General features: G+C 34.8%; 4 protein-coding genes across 5 annotated transcripts; 1 reads left to right on the top strand and 3 right to left on the bottom strand.

Moving 5' to 3' along the window:
• Positions 1–515: 515 nt before the first annotated feature.
• LOC116117806 (uncharacterized CRM domain-containing protein At3g25440, chloroplastic-like) lies at positions 516–3,203 on the bottom strand. The gene is made up of 4 exons (XM_031403818.1): positions 3,077–3,203; positions 2,027–2,333; positions 1,359–1,766; positions 516–1,105 (listed from the first exon to the last, which is right to left on the bottom strand). Exons 1-4 carry the CDS (start codon positions 3,199–3,201, stop codon positions 602–604), a joined length of 1,344 nt encoding a protein of 447 aa, XP_031259678.1. The 5' UTR covers positions 3,202–3,203; the 3' UTR covers positions 516–601.
• A 2,549-nt stretch (positions 3,204–5,752) lies between these two features.
• Positions 5,753–9,012, top strand: LOC116117805 (homeobox protein knotted-1-like 1). Of its 2 annotated transcripts, none has more exons than XM_031403817.1 (5): positions 5,753–6,223; positions 6,302–6,415; positions 6,529–6,676; positions 7,842–8,092; positions 8,787–9,012. In XM_031403817.1, the coding sequence occupies exons 1-5, from the start codon at positions 5,969–5,971 to the stop codon at positions 8,988–8,990; spliced, it is 972 nt and encodes a 323-aa protein (XP_031259677.1). In that variant the 5' UTR covers positions 5,753–5,968; the 3' UTR covers positions 8,991–9,012. The 2 variants fall into 2 exon arrangements, with proteins under 2 accessions (XP_031259677.1, XP_031259676.1); XM_031403816.1 differs by having other exon boundaries at positions 7,833–8,092.
• Positions 9,013–12,936: 3,924 nt separating this feature from the next.
• Positions 12,937–14,140, bottom strand: LOC116117803 (nicotianamine synthase-like). Its single transcript, XM_031403814.1, has one exon. The coding sequence runs from the start codon at positions 14,023–14,025 to the stop codon at positions 13,054–13,056; it is 972 nt and encodes a 323-aa protein (XP_031259674.1). The 5' UTR covers positions 14,026–14,140; the 3' UTR covers positions 12,937–13,053.
• A 3,687-nt stretch (positions 14,141–17,827) lies between these two features.
• On the bottom strand, positions 17,828–20,066 carry LOC116117804. Its single transcript, XM_031403815.1, has 2 exons — positions 19,808–20,066; positions 17,828–18,668 (listed from the first exon to the last, which is right to left on the bottom strand). The coding sequence occupies exons 1-2, from the start codon at positions 19,875–19,877 to the stop codon at positions 17,992–17,994; spliced, it is 747 nt and encodes a 248-aa protein (XP_031259675.1). The 5' UTR covers positions 19,878–20,066; the 3' UTR covers positions 17,828–17,991.
• Between the last annotated feature and the right edge of the window lie 844 nt (positions 20,067–20,910).

Raw genomic sequence — 20,910 nt, 5'->3', positions numbered from 1 at the left:
ATTAATGTTCATGTTTTCCCTTGGTGAGGAATTCGCTGGATCCCTAGCTTCTCAACTGCCTTCACTATTGATACTGTGTTTTGTGGCCTCCCTCTGTCTTTGAGCATGTGGTAGGGCCAATTTCAGAATTCTTGGGCCAAGTTTCTTGACTAAGCAAAATAGTCAATAAAGATAAAATATGCATTCATACATATGTGAGAATAAAACCATATAACATATGCAGTTACAGTAATGCTACAGTTTACCGAAAAAAATATACCAAATTCATGCATTGAAAAACATATACCGAATTCATGCACTGACAGACGTGACACCATCCTCTTTTCTTAAAACAATTTCATAATCAATGAACAGTCAAGATAGTGTCACATCTAGTGTGTGAATTCGATGTATTTTTCCGATAACTATCATTTTTCCTGCAGTTATTTCTCCTTCTTCCACTTAACAAAGTTATGATGAGTTATTTTTCAAAATTAATAACCGTTACACTTTGCTCAGATCAGAATGTACCAAAGAGAGTGACCTTGCCAATAAATGTTACATAAAATGAGGTAAGAGCATGTAAAAATCTCACTGCACTGATATATAAATGTAAAATCTCCTATCTCCTTTGTTTCTTTAGAAGAGATGCAGCACGCAGAAACATCTGATCAACTTCATCAAAATTTGGTGAGTCTACATCTTTTTGTAATGATTTTGCAGCCCTGGAGTTAACAGATATTTGACGCAAATGCTCCTCAAAGTCTTCAGGTTCCTCATCATTTTCTGCTGGAAATTTGTCAAAATTGTCCAAATAAAGTGGTCGTTGCGCCTTCTCATCTTTCTCCGTGTCAGAGTCCGTCTCAAAAATATCCGACAAATCTTCAGAATCTGAACCCATTAATGAATCCATTTCAGGATCATCTTTGGAAGATTCCTTCATACTTGGAACGCCTTCTGAATCTACACTATCTATCTCAGTGTTTTGGACATCTTCTACAACATTAACTCCTATTTCTGCTCTTCTTTCAGACTGTGCACGAAGCAGTTCAAGGCCCTGCTCTAATTTTGGAATATGTTTCCTAACAGCACGAAGGCCATCCCTATACTTGGATTTATCCAAAGCCTGCAAGAAAGAAATAAAAGCATAGGAACCTGATGAAATCATTGGGAAAAATTTCCAGAACCAAATAAAAGGATTGGCTTAAACCTCTTATTATTACAATAAAGACATTCCACTTAAAGCAGAAATAAATGAATGGCTAATGTACACATGAAAATAAAAATATTACTGTGGAAGTCTAACGTATTTGATTCTCATCCTCATTCATAAATGACAAATGACTAAGAAGAAGCTGAGACAAGGAAGAGAAAAACACCTTCTTTCTTGAGAGTGTGACCCTGGGTGACATTATCTCGGTTGGGGGTTGTGAATAATTCTTTCCTCTATACATAATTATTGTATTTTCTTCATGAATATCAAGAACAATTCCTCCGGTCAATCTAGCCAGCTCAGCCGCAATCTCCTTAACCTCCTCTGCCGAGAATGTCTTTACCACCACCTTCAGAGTCTGATGTTTCTTCCAGTGCAGATGCATATTCAGAATTACACCCTGGTATATTCCCCGTCTTCCAACAGGAACATAATTCTTACACTTAAGGCCCATCTTCAGATAGAAAAAATGTTCTTCTGGTGTTAGTATCTCTGGATCATGGGTTGTATCTGAAGATTCCTTAGGTTCAACCTTTTTCAATGCTTCAACTAGCCTTTCCTCTTTCTTTTGAGCCTAGGGAGAAAAAAACAAAAGCAGACAAAGAGAAGCTAGATAGATAAGACCATATGATAATAAAAGTTCAATCAATTGGAAAATCCAACAATTACATCCAGAAAAGAAAAATGAAAAAGAGCCAAATTCATGATAAGCGGCAACATAATATAGTTAAATATACCAGCCAGTACTATATTGCAGGTTGGAGCCATTTAAGTGAATCATAAGAGTTCTTTTAATAGATATATATACAAATACAAAATGAAATAGAAGCTAACCTTTCTCAATTTGTACAAAATTTTCTCTTCAGCTGTCATCCTTTCATACTCTTTCTTCTTCTTCCATCTAAAGAACTTTAACCACCTTACAACAGCTCGTTTTCCTTTCAGCTTCTTCCTCTTTACTTTTGCATCACCAGCAGCAGCACCAGCTTTTCCATTTTCAGGACACTTTGGTGGCTCCACAGCGTTCAGAAATGGAGCTGAATGAATCCATAGACGTCCCTCAAAGGGAAATCTTCTTAAATCATGGAGTAGTCCAAAGGAAGGTTCTTGACCAAAAGCCTTGCACATAACATCAACCAAGCTACTGCATTGTCAGACTTCAAGCAAATGCTCTTCCCATAAAAGATTGATATATAGTATGCATTCGAAAATTAACCTCGAACTGCAGAAGAATTATATGAATTCCTTGTTTAAAAAATTGACCAAAAGTTTATACATATATTAGTTCTACCTTGATTCAACAACCTAAAAAGCCTTTTTCTATTACACGGTAGAACCAATATATACACTAGCATTAAATTTAGCTCAAAAAAGAAAGTATTCAAACATAAAACATGAGAATTAAAAGGTGAAAACTTCATGCTAATTATGGCCATTTTGCTATCATAAAATACTCTTATTGCTATCATGAAAATTTATTCTTTAAATCCAACATACGAAACCATCAAATTTTAACATTTTCTCCCCTTTTAATCTAGCAACTTTTGCTTACCCATCTAATTTTTCCCACAACAATCACCAACAGTGTTGAAGATATTGGTTAAAGCATCTCATATGATTACACTCTCCAAGGAGATGATATTCACATCCCAAAGTACTATAAGTGGCCAAAAGCCAAGCACTTTTGCGCTAATAGCTTAACACAAGCCAAAATGGCTTGTAACATTTATTATGATCCCAAAATCTAAGGTGAAGCAGGTGGACTATAACATTCAAAACTGACTAAAATCACAATGTGTAAAAGAGTAAAAAGTAAAAAATTGAAGAAATTAAACAACACACAAGAAACAAAGCAGAGATATTGAGAGTGAGAAAGGGAGATACCTGGTTCTGTGAAACGGGTATTTTGTAAAAATGGAAGCTTTTGAGAAGAGAATCTTCAAATTATGAGCTTTACGGACAGCCAGTGACGCTGTAGAAGAGAAATTGAAAACCCTCCCCGCCACCATTTTTTTTTTTTCTTTTTCCCCTCTGCGTCTCAATCGGTTGATACCATTTACCCACCCGGTCCGACACTGTTTATTGAACCGTTTTTAGATAACACATTGGGATGAAAAAGTTAGTTTCCAAAACCTTGGGGTGTGCCAAACCTCGGGGGCGTGAATGAAATTCCTAAAACTTAAAAAAACAAAAAGAAAAAGATAAACTATCTCTAAATATTGAAAGAGAATTTCCGGGTGGGGACTGGGGATGGGGCTGCTGGGCTGGAGATGGGAGGGAGGAAATGGTGGTGTGGGCTTGAAGTTGGGATCTTTCAGGTTACAGTAACAGTACTGGAATAAGAATAACCAGTTTAACCTTACCTCTTCCCAATAAAACTTGCTCTCTTTTAATGTAGTGGAAAAAGAACAGGAAAAAATAGTACACTACGTAGACTGAAAACAGTCCACTTACCAAAAGCATGGGGCCGGGGACCCATATTTCAGTGTCTTCCCCAATGAGGAATCGAAAAGTGGAAGTTAAACTCTGTGCAGAATTTGACCTCTATGTTAACGGGCTAATATTATTTACATCAATCAAAACAGCAACAATCTTATCAGAATTCTGAAACCAACAACTCATCATTCAAGCTTTTACTGTTGCAGAGCGTGCGAGAACGTCCACCGTTTGAGTAGAGCTCATCCAAGCAAATATACCAATGGTCAATACAATGTGTCAACTAGACATTGAAGAGTCATAAAAGAGATCTAATCCGGAAAACACCTACACATCTACGACGTTGAATGTTTTGGACGATGGATTACACATTGATGAATTACACGATAAGATAAGTATAACTAGATTTTTCATGTTTTGATTTAAAAATCATGTATAAGATGAACAGTTAAAAGTAGGTAATCTGTTTTTTTATGTCTTTATTTTTATTACATTGTATCTTATTGTACTATATTCTATTATGTGATATTTGAGAATTACTATCAATACCTTGTTGTAGGTTCGGAATAATCTTTTCTTTCATAATTCTAGGACTATTTATAATTAACCAATTAAGAATTATCATATGTATTAGTATTAACAAGTGTATCAAAGATGCAGTTATCGATTCTCCCGAAAGGTCACAATTACCGCAAATAAACATATTAATGATGAAGAACGCATTTTTGCTATGTCACTAATACTTGTTTTGCTATTCTACCCAAGCCCGGTCGAGGAAGAGTTACGGGGCATAAAACAAAAAAAAAAAAAAAATATGCGAATTGGAACTGTCATACTATATTTAAAAAACCCATGAATGGTAAATAAAAAAAGATAGATTTTTTTTTTACTAAAAGATAGATCATATGATACCATATTTCATACCATCTCTTATATAGGTTTTACTATGGGTTTTATGCATTTTTGGTTGGTGAAAATCATAATATCAACAGTAATTCATGAATAAATAAATAATAATGGGTGCGTTTGGCTTATTGTTTTTATCTATATGAGTATATTCCTAATCCTATTCTTCAAATGTTGTTTGGCACGTTATTCCCAAAATATTAGTCTATTTTTTTTAATTACTTTCAGACCTCATAAGTTTATTAATCTCATTAAATACCCCCCAGAAAAAAAGTTTAAAAACTAACAGAAACACCTCCACCCACAATACTTGCCTGATTCCGGCAACCACCATCGGTGGTAGCCGGAATCTGTCACAACAGTCACACAACCACTGGAAATGGTCGGTAATGGCCAGATCTGGCTGTCAGTGACGGCAAAAAAAATGGTCGGCATTGACTGTCAACGACGACCAAATCTTGGCCATCGTTGACAGACAACGACGGCCAAAGTTGGCCTTTTTCGGCCGTCGAAGGCCACATCCGGCCTTAGATCTGGCCTTTTTCGGTTAGATCCATGGTGGATATGGTCGGAAAAGGCCATATCGATCGAATACCCGCCAGATCCGACCGGATTTTGTGGTTATCTAATTTTTCGGCCAGATTCTGGCTGTGGTGGCCGGAATTTGGCACTTTGGGTGTTAGGGGTGTTTTTATCATTTTACAATATTTTAATATATTGGAGTGTTTATTAAATTAGCAAACTTGGGACTTTTTCATAAGTTTTTAAATTTTATCTCGTAATACTCTCCTATTCAACTATCCAATACTATCTTTAAAATCCTACCCAAAATAATAAATCAAATGCACCCAATAATATTAGTTTTGATTGTATGACTATGATGATATTATATATAAAGATTATAATTGATACTTCGATTGTATGAAAGATAAATAGATACTTGAGGGGTGGAAATGGGATAATAACGAAACCAAACCCAACATTCTCTCTCTCTCTTTCAGAGTCTTTGTTTGTAATTTGTATGTTTGGTCTCTCTCTTCTTGGGAAAGAAAACTATGTCTGGTCAGTATCAAGTTGAAGTTCACTGTACAGTTGTGAAAACTACTTTTCCAGTTAATTAATGTGCCCTTTTCAACCCCCTACTGCTAGCTTCTAATTCATTTACCTAACTAGGTATTCTTCACTCTCTCTCCCTCTCTCTCACTCTCGCTCTCTCAAGTCTCACCCTTTTTTGTGTTTTGCTAAATAGGACTTCACTCTTCATCGCCCTTCACTAAACTTAAAGCTACTGTTATGGCTTCATCATCGTTATGTAATGTTTCTGATCATACATAGATCTTTAACAAAAGGGTTTTGCTCAAGTTCATAATTAGCTTCCGTTGAATCTTTGAATTAGACTTGTGTTAATTGTATGAATATTCGTTAGTTGACCTTATGGAAGACTTCCCTCGACTTGATCTTCTTCCTGTGCCATCATCATCATCATGTTCAGATCATCCTATGTTAATAAAAGTTGGAAGCAGCTTTTCTCATGGAAACTACGCTGCTAATTCTAGTAACAATTCCATGCTTCATCACCATCAATTTGATGCTACTGGATCCTCGGATATGGCCGATCTGATCAAGGCTCAAATCGCCACTCACCCCCGTTATCCAAATTTACTTTCTGCGTACATAGAATGCCAAAAGGTAAACCCTTATCACCATATATAAAGTTTTGATTCTTCTCTTATAACCTTATGCTTAAAATTTATAAAACCATGAAAGGTTGGAGCTCCCCCAGAAACGGCCTCCCTTCTTGAAGAAATGGGTCGAGAAAATTTTAGTACAACAAGAAGTTGTAGTGAAATAGGAGCTGATCCAGAGCTCGACGAGTTCATGGTATGTATAAAAATATTTACCTTTCTTTTTGTAACATTCAACGCTTGTTTGGTTCCCAAGAAACTTGACTAGATAATTAACATTATTAACTTTGATCCTTCTCAATTTACTAGGAATCATACTGTGAGATTCTTGAGAGATGTAAGGAAGAGCTATCAAAGTCGTTCAATGAAGCAAAAAACTTCCTAAACGACATCGAATCACAACTGAGTAACCTTTGTAAAGGGGAACTGACAAGAAACTTTGATTATGATCACTCTGGTAAAGTTTTAATTAATTTCACTGTTTGTGTTTTTCTTATTTCCATACATAAGTACTATTAGTTTGTGCTCTCTCTAGAACTTTTCGTTAAAAGGGTATGCAATTAATGAGCTGAAACTTGTGATACTGTGCATGTTCAGGTAAAAAAAATAGTTCTTGTGATTATATATGCAGTGTTGTGTACTGTAAAACTGTCCTCTTTCCATGTTGAGGAAAATGGCATTATTTAATTTGCATATAATGTTGTGGTAATACATGGTAAATATGTGTTCTTCAAAAAATGGCATGATATGAGTGATTTGAGGTTGGTGTTGAATATGACAACGATTGCACCATGAAGCTCTTCAAATTCTCATGCAGAAAGGAAATATGAGTATAATAAGAACATTAAATATCTGTTTTGGTGTGTTGAAGCTGTCATTTTTGTTGTTAATTGATTTATTCTTTGGAGGTTTATATTGAACCTTTTGGTAATGAACTTTTATTTGTGGTTTAATCTAATTAATTAAGGTCACCGAAATGCAAAAACCACCCTTGGGTGATTGGGTGAGACGATAAGGACTCTTAAGTATATTATTCAAGAGGTTTTGAATTCGATTTTCCTTGGTTGTTAATAAGGGTAGTTATTAGAGGGTATACCCAGTTGTTAACTTCAGAATCCTGGAAGATTAGTCTAGATACGCGTAAACTAATCCGAACAACCCCAATCACATGCACAAAAAATAAAAATTGCATTGCAAAGGAATGGCCCCCTTCAATTTTTTCTGATAGCCCGGTAAAGAGTACCACTTTATTGATATTGGTGATGTTAAGTTAATTTGAAACACTTCTAAAATATGTATTCATACGATATTGTAAAATAATTTAATTATAACATGATAAAGCTGTTCTAGTTGGTTGATTTATGTGAACACTATTGTAAATCTTTGGGCGAATATACAGCCATGAATTGATACTTATGAATGTTGTTCTGTTGCCACATTTTATATGCACATTGTTAATTAAACTTAAATTGAATAAGCTGTTTCAGATGATCATTCTGGCCTTGAAAATTTGAAAGTGGGTGGATATATATTGATGTATAAAATCGTATATGTTTGATGAAATTACTTTCTAATTCGATCCATCATATGTGTATCCGTTAATGGTTTTAAAGATGAAGCAGCTGGGACATCAGAGGAGGAGGAGCAAAGCTACGGCGAGACGGCAGAAGCAGCTGAATGTCAGTATCAGTCTGGTAGTGCACGCCAAGATGAACAAGAGGTTAAAGGAATGCTGATGCGCAAGTACAGTGGATATCTTGGCACTTTAAAGAAGGAATTCTTGAAGAAAAGGAAGAAGGGAAAGCTACCAAAAGTTGCCAGGATGACACTAATGGACTGGTGGAACAATCACTATAGATGGCCATATCCCACGGTAATTACAATTCATACACATATATATATATATATATATAATTAACAAGCTTCTAACTGTAATCACTATAGTTGCCGGCGTCGGAACATGTGGTGTTTTCTGATCAAATTTGTCCGTGTCAGAACAGATGTCGAAGATATAAATATAATTAACCAAGAAACCTGGAGACAATAAATGCATGTCATGTTGATTAAGGCTAACTCTATATATTTATATATGGTAACGAGAAGTTCAAATTAATGAATAATGAGTACAGCCAAGAGCCATAGCATAGAGCCAAGGCAGGCAATACAAATACAATTCAACCAGTGAGTACTGAGCTATTTTATATATGAAGGTGAAAGCTTGTACTTAATGCAAAATAATTAAAACATATGGCGGGAGGAATCACATTCAACCCGAATAGAAAACCAGCTGCCCCTTGAAGCTGCAACTTCAATAGCCAAAATGGTCATCCCATCCCAAGAATTGTTGTATGTATGAACCCATAAGAGAGGAATTTAAAGGGGAAAGAGTACTTGGTACTGAGGTCAGTGCATGATTCTTTTACTCTTCCCAATATGTTAAATGTAGTATATTTACATAGCGTGTATCCATATGCATTGGTTGGATCTCATAGTCAAATATACGATGACCTGAAAACTAATAAATGTTAAAGTAGATTCTGAAAAGAAGATTTGATTTGATGGTACAGGAAGAGGAGAAGGTGAAACTATCAGCTGAAACTGGACTAGACCCAAAGCAAATAAACAACTGGTTCATCAATCAGAGAAAGAGGCACTGGAAACCGTCTGAAGATGTGAGATTTTCTCTCATGGAGGGTATCCCTGCAAACAATAACATTGAAGAAGCCATCTACTTAGACACTCGAGATGGAACGAGATATTACCAAAAATAATCTCATCAATATAGATATATCTGTCCACATGTAATCTATGATTTTTTCCATATACCAGTTTGTGTAACTACTCATTTTTATAATGACTTGAATAATCACATGCACTCATGTAAGCTTTGCTTTTCTTCTTTGATTTGATACCTCAATGATTTGCTTTAATTTTTAAGTTATCAATAACCCTCTATATTTACTATCCAAAGATATGGAACTAAATTACCCTTTGGACAAAATGCTTCACCAGATCGATGATTGAATATGCATGGCCTTAGTGGTCTTGAAATTTGAAGCAGTCAGCAGCCTTTTCTTTAATAATGAATGTTCAGTATTCTTACAGAGAGCAACTAATTCGATTCCTAAGTATTCACATTACTGTTGAAATGCCTTACAATTCAACTGATTAGTTCAAGATCCAATGCTTTAACCATTGTGTTCTTGGATGCATTGGTTAAACGGAGTGTTGGATGGCTGGCTGGGGGGCCGCGAGGGTTTGCAAGTAATAAAATGAGTAACTGATTTTTTTTCACCCTTTAATAACAGTTTTACATGTATAAAATTTTAAAATACTACTTTATTACTTAAATTTATATTCTGATTTCGGTATCGTTGTAACCTCAGATCACTATTATTCTTTTCTCCGATCATCACTTACTAAAACTCCTCAAACCCTACTCTCATCAACCTCACTAATCGCCGATAATTAAGCCATGAGGGTTTATACAACCGTCTCTCCCAAGTCAAATTCTAATCAATCCTATCGACAAAATCCAACCTTCCATCACCAAAAAACTCATCGGTCTCCTTTCTTTAAAAGTCTTAATAGTCTGAATCAAGTTTGCTTTCTGTTTGCTACCGGAAAATAAATTTAAATAATAAATTGATATTTTAAAAGTTTGTGGGTGGAAAAGTGTTATTAAACTATTATTTGAGTGGGAAAAAAATCATTAACTCAAATAAAATAAGCTAAAAAGGGTTGTTCATGAGTATATATATACAGATTATATATATGAAAAAAGAAAGAAAAATGGGCAACAAAGGATAATTGATACAAACTTTCTGACTCAAAATAATACAAGATTAGTTTATCTCAAGTGATAAATTGTCACATAATTACCTGAAATATACAACACCACTGTGTGAAGTAAATATATGGAAACCGAATGAAGTAGAAATAGTTTTAAAATGGGCAACAAATCAATCGTTTCAGACTTTCAGTCTCCTTATAGAAAGACGAAAGGTCAGACATGGTTTTTACAGGTCAGATTCTGTTGCGTTTAGGGATTTGGGCTTCAAACACTGTTGTCATGAAACTTTGTTCTTGGGCTTGTGTACAGTGCAGCATTCAATGTTCAACTCTTTGTAAATGTTCTAGCAACCCAGTGCTAATCCTTATAATTTCAATGGTATCATCAAACATCATGTCTTTTCCATTAACTGGGTTCAGTTAAAATCTCAAATTAGAAAAAAAAAATATTACTACAACTGGGTTAGACTATAAGCAGAAAGTATATTATAGGTTTACTGGGAAGTTTACTCTCACGACTACTAATAAGAAGTAATTATTGGAAACTTATCTAACCGTTAACCTCAGGATCTCGGAGAATTAGTTGAAGTGCGTGTAAACTGATTTATACAACCAAAAAAAAAATTTATTGTAGGATAAATTATATGAGCAATCAATCAATTGTGAGATGCATACATGTCATGGATAACTGTTCATACAGCTGACATAGAAGGTTTTTTTGTCCTGTAAAATACATGAAGCAGCTATGGCCAGTTGGATATGGATAGATGCTATAGTTTGGAATTTAGTATGGGAGATAAGACTTCTGCAACTGTATTATGCTATAAATGGGGCCATATACATTACTGTTTTTAATTTGTGTAATATCTAATAGATTAAAAAGAGCCTTCTTGCTACATCCAAATTTCGATTGTATCCACGAGACTCCACTGCTTTTACCTTAGCAGAACTAAAGCTTTTATGAGAAACAGAATCCAAGTTCTGAGTTCTGACAAGTGAAAATATGTACAGTCCCAGATTATGACTTACTTATGATCATGTTCATACTAGTTTCGAAATTAAATCATAGAAATTTAATTAAGGATAGAACCTTCAACCTTCTCGTTTGTGTATGATAGGCCATATCTTTCAGTATGACTAGCTACTACAATAAAATACTTGATGTCATCCATGAAATTAAACATGGGTCGCACAAAGTAAATGTAAAACAGTAATGCTCATATATAATATAACAATAAAAATATATATATATATTTTTTTTTTTAACCAAGGTGTTTGGGCCAGCTTACGTATAGTTTGACTAATTCTTGAGAGAGACTACCGTAGTAATCCACCGCTACGGCCTCTTATTTAAATTACAAATGTTCAAATAGAGAATCGAATATGAGACTGTGCGTTTGTTTACACTATCCTAATTCACCTTAACTATTTGGACTACTCACGGATGGGTAATAAAAAGATTATGTTACACAGATTTTACGAAGTTTATACGTTTAATGTTACTCTTGTCACTTGTCAGGTTGTAAAGAATCGATTTATAAGGACTTCAGAGGAGCTAATTAAAGTGGCACTGTATATTAATGTTTAACTAATGAGACTTAAACACCTGGCTAAGATATGAATGGACAGTGGAAATTATCTCAGAATTACAAATTCTTTTGTGGGAGACTTGAATTGAAACAATTATCTGAATCGAATCAGCAGGTAGGCCTCATTCTGTCATTCATGTATACACGTATGATAGATAGAAACTTCAAGGATTGGTACATAAATCTATATATAGAGAGGCCTAAGTGATTGACAACCATCCAATATGGTTGAAGTAACCAAAGGTCGACAGAAATGACTCTAGAAATAGAATTATAATTCTATTGTTTCAAGCAACTCATCAATATCACATTAGCTGATAAAAGATCATTATATAAATGATGACCTATCTATTCAAATTGCGGTGATTGACTAAACAAATTATAAACCATGACCTGATAGTAAAAGAGCAAAAGAAATTTTCCTAAATTTTGGAGTTCAAGTCCCTTCAGATCCTAATAAGGGTAGTCACTGGAGGATTATCCAATTGGACTTTCAGACCTCGTAAGAATAGTTGATGTGCGTACAAACTAACCCGGACATTCTCGACCATAAAAAAAGAGAGACAAAACAATTATATGATTCCACAACCCCACAAACAGTAGTCAGGTCTTCTCACTTGGACTTTATCTCCTTTGCTTTCTTCCTTTTAATTACTAATTCCTAACTAGTTGCTAGAGAAGCTCCATGTACACAATGTAAAACAAACAAGAAGAAGAGGAAGATAGAAGCATGATATCAGCAAATTGATTCATGTAGCTAGCACACATGTCATCTCATCAGAGACATAGCTTGCTCAGTGTGAATGGTAGAGTGTCTTTTTCTTAACTGATTTTTGGGTTTTACAAATTTGAAGTCAATATACAAAACGTATAAGCTTTCAATTTGTACTTTCTGTTGCAAGAACAATGTACTAGATTGAGTCTATAAGAAAAAAAGAGACAGAGAGAGAGAGAATACTCGTTTCCTCCTTTAATCTAATTAGTATCTGGACATTTGGAGAATCAGATAGTTAAGACAATTTTGTAAAATATTGGGGTTTGTTAGCTGGACATAGCTACTTAATTCGTCAAAAACACCCAAATTGTAAAAGATGATTTCTAGATCTTATAATATATAAAGGGTCGGCATGGATCTTATCACAGTAGTCAGAGAACAGATGAAGAAACCTAAAATAGCTAGCATTATTAGATAGTTACGTGCAAGTTCATACAATTATATATCTACATTATCATACACGAAACATGTCATGCGAAGAATTAATACTTGATAATTAAATAAAGATGAACTTCAAGCAATTTTATTCTTGAAACATAGCTAGTAGTAGTAATGTTTATTGGAACATAATTAAGAAGCAAAAACACAAAATGGTAGCGTACTTAGGTGTTAGACATGCATAACATGAACACAAATTTATCAGAAAATGAAAGGATGCCAACAATCTGCATGAAAAACTCATGAGAGTTGCTCCTCAATGGTCAATTCGTCAATCATGTTTCCACGGTTGAGGGGATTGAAAGCTTCAATCTCAGAGCATTTGCTAGGCAGTATTATAGGACTGCTAAGGCCACCTTGCTGCTCAAGCTGTGATGAATTTTTAGCCATTATTGGATATTTACGCGCAATCACCACTGAATTGATAACCTCATCAGTGGGATGAAACACTGACAGAACCTCAAATTCTCGAAGCTCACAAGGATCAACCACCGGATAGAGAAAAGCTCGAGCTCCATGAGCACTCCTCAGCATCAAAAGAGCTCCAGGAGCCATGAACTTACCCAAATGATCAATGACTTTAAGCTTTTCCTCCTTGTCCATCCCCACTAGGGCCGCCAAGAAAACAACTTCAAACTCTTTCAACGCAGTTGAAACGTTTATAATATCAGTTGTGTGAAAGAACATTCGGTTTGAAAGGTCAGGATGGGGTGAAACTAAGGCATGAGCTTTGGAATTGGCTGAAGGGTCAATATCAAAGTTGTGAAAAGAGGTTTTTGTAAGATGGTTAGAGGCTAAAACAATAGAAGTCAAGGGCAGTGGACCAGAGCCAACAAAGGCAACTTTGTTGGGGACATGGGAGGAGTGTTGGGACAGAATGGAGAATTCAAGGTGGCTAAGTTTGAGATAGTTTGAATAATAAGGGAAAAGATTGAGATGTTGAAGAGGTTTTTCAAAGGATCCTAAGATTGTTGAGAAATGACTCTCTAAAAGCCCCTCACCTTCTCCACAAAGTCTGATAAGTTTAGACCTCATTTCTTGAACCCTTTTGCAAAGTTTGGTGACATCAATAGGGTTTGGTGGCATGCATGTGACAACTAGTTGTGTGAACAAAGTGTTGACATCTTTGCAGGGTTTGAGACTCTCAAGGCTCGCGATTTGTTCATACAACTCGAAGACTTCTTGCACCAGAGCATCATTTTGGCAACCCATGTCGACACTATGAGGATATGGGGGAATCAAAAGGAAAACTTACGCAGAGAGAGCTCTCACAGGAAAAGATATTGAAAGACTCTTTCAAGGCATAGGACATGTTGCAACCCTCCCAATGGGGCTGATTATTTAAGGGCGCTTGTAGGGTCCCACTCTCCACAGAAGATTAGCTCTGGTTTTGCATTATTAAACAGTAGGTAGGACTTTTGTTTTTTAATTACATGATTTACCGTGCCGTGACTCAATTGCCAGCTTTTTTTCAATACTGTACCGTGTTTATTTATGAATCATCCGAAGCTCATCAAAATCTGCAAAACTATATTACAAGGGTTATGCAATTCTTCTAACAGGTTTTCTCATTTCCATGCCGGATAGATTGATTAATGTCCAATTCATGAAGCATTAGCAAGACAAAAGAAATGCATAGTTAGTTGAATTTTAAGATGTTGCCTTGCTTAGTGTTGTCTTGAGTTTTATGAGCTCTTGAGTTCGAGTTTCTTCATGCACTAATAAGGATGACACTTGGATTCTTATCCGACCAACAGTTCTAAGACCTCGAGGGATTAGTTGAAGTATATACAAACTGACTTTGATAAACACTAATAGTTGAGATATAAAAATAATTTTTGTATAAAATACGTATATTCAATCAATGAGAAAGTAACATGTAAACGCATGTGGCATACACGATGCTTTTGTGTATAAAATATGTGATAATCATAAATATTAAATTAAAATGATGCATAATTGACACTAAGATTCTCTTCTTGTGCCTTTCACATTATTGATTTTTGCTATTTTATGTTTTCACGCTATGTCTCCAACCTCATTATCATAGAGTTTTGAGTATTGGTCATAACTCATAACTTCTAAGAACAAACAAACTGTCCAATAACAATCAATTATATAGTTAACCAATGATGAAAGTAAACCTTCTTCTTGAGGTGAACGTGAACTAAGTGATAGAGCATCATTCAGTTCACACTAGAGATTTCCCATTTAATATAAACCCCATTTGTCTTATCATATTTTATATATATCAAAGACAAGGAATAATTGTGGCCACCCGCCAAAATAAATCATCAGTCACATTGAAAAGATCAACGTGATTGATTGAACCGATATTGTAAGTTTTAGATGAATGTTGACGAATATGTTCCTATATAATATCAGTTTGTATGTGAGGCTGACAGAAAAAAAATAGTTTTAAAACTCTTTTGATCCTGCACTTCTTCAAGCGCCATTTTGTGTCATAATTCTTAGTGATTTATTCAGGCATTTTGGTTGGTCTAAAACAGTGGTGTGTGTGGCTAATGATTTTGGATAACATAAACTAATGCAGAAGTCACATCAGATCAATTTCTCACATTGCAAGTAATTTGAAAGCCAATTATATTACTATTATAAATATGCTGTGATCAAACAATCTGGACAAACCGATTATTGCAGCTGGCTTGATCTCCATCAAATTCCTCATTTTATACAAACAAACAAGAGTTGATAGCTCAACAAACAAGATGACATATTGGAGGAATTTTGAGTTAACTTCAAGGTTACACTCTCAAATTTATCCAATTACAGTAGAGAAATTTTCCTTTAAATTTGTGAAAGGCTTGAAATGACAAGATGATATCACATATTCAATTAGTACTTGTTATATGTGGCAAGTGACATAACCATGTCTCAATATAGTGTTAAACTTTATTACTGGGGACCCATTTTTACTGTATAATCATAGACTTATTTGATTTATAGATTCTCCATATAGAGAAAGAAAAAAAAATTGCAAAAGACAAATACACTTGGTTGTTTTAGCAGACCCTAGTTTTTTTTATTCTTATCTTTCTCTTAATACTGTCATAGACAAGTGCCCTTTACACAAATTGGATGGCCACCTTTAGGTTTGAAGTTTGAACTCTATTATGTTGACATTTCATGCCATCAAATCTTCTGTTCTGAATAAAAAATTCAACTTCTTAACAAGAGATAGTGATGCTTCTTTTTAATTTGTGTTTCTATAAGCTAGCAAACAGCCTTTTTTTTCCTTTTTTTTTTTTAATATCTTGCCTTTTTCTTTTGGATTCAATGGTGCATATAAGAGCTCATGAGCATTGATCAATGTCTTTTAGAAGTGCTGCCTGACAATTGGATACTTTTGTACCTTGGAGTTTTCTTCACATTCTTGACCCTCTGTATTTAAACCAATCTCTATATATTCTATGACTTGGAGAAACATTATTTTTTTCCACAAAGTCTCTATTCTATTATATAATGCAACTAGCTAGTGACACATGGGAAAGAAGACAAATATTACAATCATTAAGCATGTTTACATCTTTCATAAATTAAGCTTATGATATATTGCTAAGATGTCGATAATCAAACATGTGATTTGTGTTGAAGTTATCGACTACTTCAGCATTAATAGGCTATGCAAACGTATTCAAGACTCCCATAAAACAAGTTCGAAACAAGATTTTAGTTTCAAACTCGATCTCATAGAGCTGGTTCGATAGATTTTATATGTTATAGCATGGACATGTAATATACCTCACTAGAATTTGAGGACAGTAGATATAAATCTAAAAGTTTTAACCACTAAGAGAAAGTGATCATCAGGATCTAGAAGAACATAAACACTAACTAGAGAGCATGTAGATATGAGATGATTGATGCTTTTTTGACCACTTTGGCCGACTTTCACTAGAATCACTACCAACAAGAGTGACCAAATGCGACTACTCGACACTGAAATCCCCATACACTTTTTTGATAAGCCCCTTTTCCATTTATATTCCATTGTGTGGGGCAAGAAAATGACACCCGGTTACATGAAAGAAATAATTTCCCTTATTTAACAAGAGAGATATAATTTCTCTGTCGAAAATATGTCTCTTCGAAGCCATTGACGGCCCCCTTTCAATTCATATTATGCCATTTGCAATTCTATTCCTAAGTAAAAAGCTTAGACTCCACTCATAGTTTTCATAATTTCAAACTCCCTCTCATACAAACGCACTACAATGGTGCTCTTTCATTATAACGATTTTCTTTCAATCTTTATAAACCGTTTTTAACTATTCTTTCAATATCGTTTATGTATTATTATTTTTTCTCGTATAACTTAACAATTAATAATTTTAATGTTCAAACAACTATTATTATGTATTACAACATACCCATATATTGAGTTTAAATCAATAAGATTTTGCTGTTCTTTAATTCATATAATGTCTTGATCAAGAATAAAGAAGGTGAGCCCCATAATCACAATAAAATGGCAACATTTTAAGCAAAAGAACAAAATGAGTGGGGAGGTAGCAATGCATATTCATTGGTTCAGAGTGAAGTCAAATAAACTGTGGCCACTTGGTCATGGGGGGTGGTGAGTGTGTGGCAGCCACACGACCACCATGTGCCACCACGCAATCTGATACTGATTGAAACATGCCTCTCTGATTAGACATTTTTGTTCTTTTATCTTAGTCCATGGCTCAAAACTTTATCTATCCACAACAATATCAATCAACTTGGGCTCTATTGTTTTCATCAGATTAATTGATATTGTCAATTTGTTGTCCCATTTCGCATAACAGATGGTCTTCTTAAGCTTCTGTCAATATTTTCTTTTCTTCATTGTTCTTATCACTTTCTGAATTGGTATTTCTTGTGTTCAATTATTTCCTTTTTATCCTTTTCTGCTGTTTGGCTCATCTTTGTAGCAAACATGCATCAATGGTTGTATTCATAAGATGTAACAGAAGACAGAGTAGACTAATTCACGAATTACTTTGATAACCAGTAGGGGCCAATATGAATTCTCACAAACTTTAAGACAACATTATTAGTACATCTATACACAAATTTGAATGTATTACTAAAATATGCTTATATTGCATCTACATTCAATACAATATCATGAAAATTAAAATCATAGAAAGGATTTCATTGTCTTCATCTCAGCTCTTAATTTTCATATGTTTCGTAGTTCTCATAGGGAGGAGATTCGTAGTTCTCATAGGGAGGAGATTCAAATTCATTGGAGTACTCAGAAGAAGCTTCAATTTTTCCTTCCACTGGTTCAGTTTCTTCATTTTGAACGAATTGAAGCAAGAAATGTACTCCGTTAATTACATCATATACCATTAATCCAATCCTACCACCAACCCAACAACCCAGATGACTACCGACAAGATAACCGAACTTCCCAAGGCTTTGCTCTCCAAGGAACCCTCCAGCATAGGCACCAACTAAAGTTCCACTGCCCCTGAGGAACCCTTCGGTCATGGTACCACCATAGTATATAGCTTCAAAAAAGTCCCATCCAGAAGAGATAATGGGGCCTACAATACGTTTAGCTTGCCGGGTCGCTTGCTTTGCTGCCTTTGCTCCTTCTTTTTGTGCTTGTTTCGCTGCATCTTTAGGAGGCAATCCCTGTGATACTGCATCAGCTAGTGCCGTCTCAATAGCTAAATTTCTTACTCTCTCGACATGAGCAGTTCTAATGCTGTAGACATAGAGTTTCACTCCCTCCTTCACAGTGCAAGCTAAAGTTCCAGTTCCCATGTCAAAACAGTTCAGTATTGTGAACTTCCCACTCTGGGACGAACCCTCTTCCCCAACCAGCTGCCTACATTTTTCAGCTATAAAGTGCAAACCGTAAGAACTTTTCCACATTGTAACTAAGGTACAAGAGCATATATGTAAAGACACACAAATTATGCCCACAACACATAAGCGTGCAAATGTAACTTATAGTTGGAATCATAGGGGTGGCTTTAAAATTGCAAACTGAAGATTACAAGATTCTAAAGGATAGTCCAAATATTGAGAATATATAGAGAATGCTTGAGACTGAATAAGAAAAATGTACAATAATTCAACAAAAGAAAGAGAAATTATAATTAACTCTACAAAAGCAGAAAGCAAACCACATGAATTACCCAGAGAAAAGAACCCAAAGAAGGATTGTTGATATTCACCATCCCAAACCTGATATTGCAGTGAAAGTAGATCTAACAGATAAAGATTTAATTGATAATGAAACAAATTGTGCTACTCCTTCATTCAAAATGCTAGAAACACCATCTCCCTCAGTCATTCAGTTAAATATGCAATATAGATTATCCCATCAACCCCATCGTAAACGAAAAAGGGGTTGCTTCACAATACATTTTAACCAAATCACGATCAACACAACCAAATACACACAGCACAATACAATCATCATATTTTAATTCGTCTTATGAGTTACGACCAACCCAATACAACAAAACCTAATGGGTACTAGCAAGTTAAGCTCGTTGTACTTGTTCATATTGTATAAGAAGCCTTGGGATTCAATCCCGCTCACCTTTGGCAGCAAGGCATTTGATTGTAACTTTGGAGAATTTTATTTTATTTTTCAAAATATATTCACAATAGTTTTTCCAACAGGAGAAACATATGGCATTTGGATCTATAAATTTGGGATAAAAATTAAACCAAGCACATCTACTCCAATTCAATTTTAGTAATATCTTCATTATCCTTTTTTAATTCCAATTACAGTTAAATTAATCTTCACATAGTAGTATCTTAATACAACTTAAATAAGAACTACATCTGCCCACATAATAAAAATTAAAAATTAAAAATTCCAGCTTTCTGCTAAAGGCTCTGGCTTTAAGCCAAAACAACAAGTTTAACATACGAAATTAACTAATTGAAATCAACATTTAACCTTCAGAATCAAATAAAGCGATAATATCCAGAAAAATTACATCATGTTATATACATGTACCTGTAATGCTGAGAACGATGATACCAGCGATGAAGATGAAAAGTTGAACTCTCCTCTTCGGAAGATCCATGTAGAAACCCTTGCTGGTTCAGCAAAGAATGCTGACTTCAATACTTATCTTGATATTAGGGTTTCAAAATCGAATAATCTGAGTTAACTTGTACGGAGTTCCCAAGTGAAGATTCTTCCGAAGAAGATGCATCGAAAACGCAGCGTTTAAAATCTGCGCGGTTGACTGGTTAAACGCAGCGTTTTGCATATGACATATTGCGATCTAACATTATCTTGAATATCTACTAAAATAATTTATTTAATGTTATTATTATAATAACAATCTATTAATTAATCCCTTAAATCATATATTATAGAGTTGTGTCTGTGATGAATCGATTCAAATAATTTTTTTTTTTTTTGCCTCAGCATATGATTAATCAATACTTCATTATCCACATGATAAACAATTAGAATACAAAATCTAATTTTAATATTTTAATGCCCATTCATCATATAATCAAATTAAAATGTCTTTCATAAGATTACCCACCACCATGACCCTACCTAAATCGCGGATGCTCATATAGAAAATCAAACTTGAGACCGTATTTCTATCCACAGGATCTCCAATTTGTCATAACCATTTGGATTATCTATGATCAATATAAATGAAAATCGAACCTGAGACCCTTAGGGTCCGTTTGTTTTATTATTTTGGATAGGATTTTGGGAATAATACTAAGTAGTTGAATATGGGAGTATTACGAGGTAAAATTTAAAAATTTACAAAAGAAACCCCCTAAGTTTGCTAATTTAACTAAACACCCCAATATATAAAAATTTTATAAAATGACAAAAACACTCTCACCCACCCACAGTGCCAGATTCTGGCCACCACCACTGGAATCTAGCCGAAAAATGACGTTACGATGCAGATCGGTCGGATCTGGTGGGTAGGGGGTCGATATGGCATTTTCCAACCAGATCCAGATCTGGACTTATGGATCTAGCTAGAAAAGGCAAAATCTACGACTAAATCTGGCCCTCGACGGCTGCAAAAGTCTAGATCTGATGGTCATTGTTGTCAGTCAACGATGGTCAAGACTTAC

The sequence above is a fragment of the Pistacia vera genome, unplaced genomic scaffold (genome assembly GCF_008641045.1).
Source record: "Pistacia vera cultivar Batoury unplaced genomic scaffold, PisVer_v2 Contig822, whole genome shotgun sequence".
NCBI lineage: Eukaryota > Viridiplantae > Streptophyta > Magnoliopsida > Sapindales > Anacardiaceae > Pistacia > Pistacia vera.
This window is presented reverse-complemented; position numbering and strand designations above follow the sequence as displayed.

Coding starts and splice junctions, on each gene's coding strand:
- LOC116117806 (XM_031403818.1), bottom strand. CDS start 3,201: ATGGTGGCGGGGAGGGTTTTCAATTTCTCTTCTACAGCGTCACTGGCT. Junction 2,334..3,076: donor TACCCGTTTCACAGAACCAG/GTATCTCCCTTT, acceptor ACAATGCAGTAG/CTTGGTTGATGTTATGTGCA. Junction 1,767..2,026: donor TTTTGTACAAATTGAGAAAG/GTTAGCTTCTAT, acceptor TTTTCTCCCTAG/GCTCAAAAGAAAGAGGAAAG.
- LOC116117805 (XM_031403816.1), top strand. CDS start 5,969: ATGGAAGACTTCCCTCGACTTGATCTTCTTCCTGTGCCATCATCATCA. Junction 6,677..7,832: donor CTTTGATTATGATCACTCTG/GTAAAGTTTTAA, acceptor ATGGTTTTAAAG/ATGAAGCAGCTGGGACATCA. Junction 8,093..8,786: donor ATAGATGGCCATATCCCACG/GTAATTACAATT, acceptor TTGATGGTACAG/GAAGAGGAGAAGGTGAAACT.
- LOC116117803 (XM_031403814.1), bottom strand. CDS start 14,025: ATGGGTTGCCAAAATGATGCTCTGGTGCAAGAAGTCTTCGAGTTGTAT.
- LOC116117804 (XM_031403815.1), bottom strand. CDS start 19,877: ATGGATCTTCCGAAGAGGAGAGTTCAACTTTTCATCTTCATCGCTGGT. Junction 18,669..19,807: donor CATCGTTCTCAGCATTACAG/GTACATGTATAT, acceptor TGCACTTTATAG/CTGAAAAATGTAGGCAGCTG.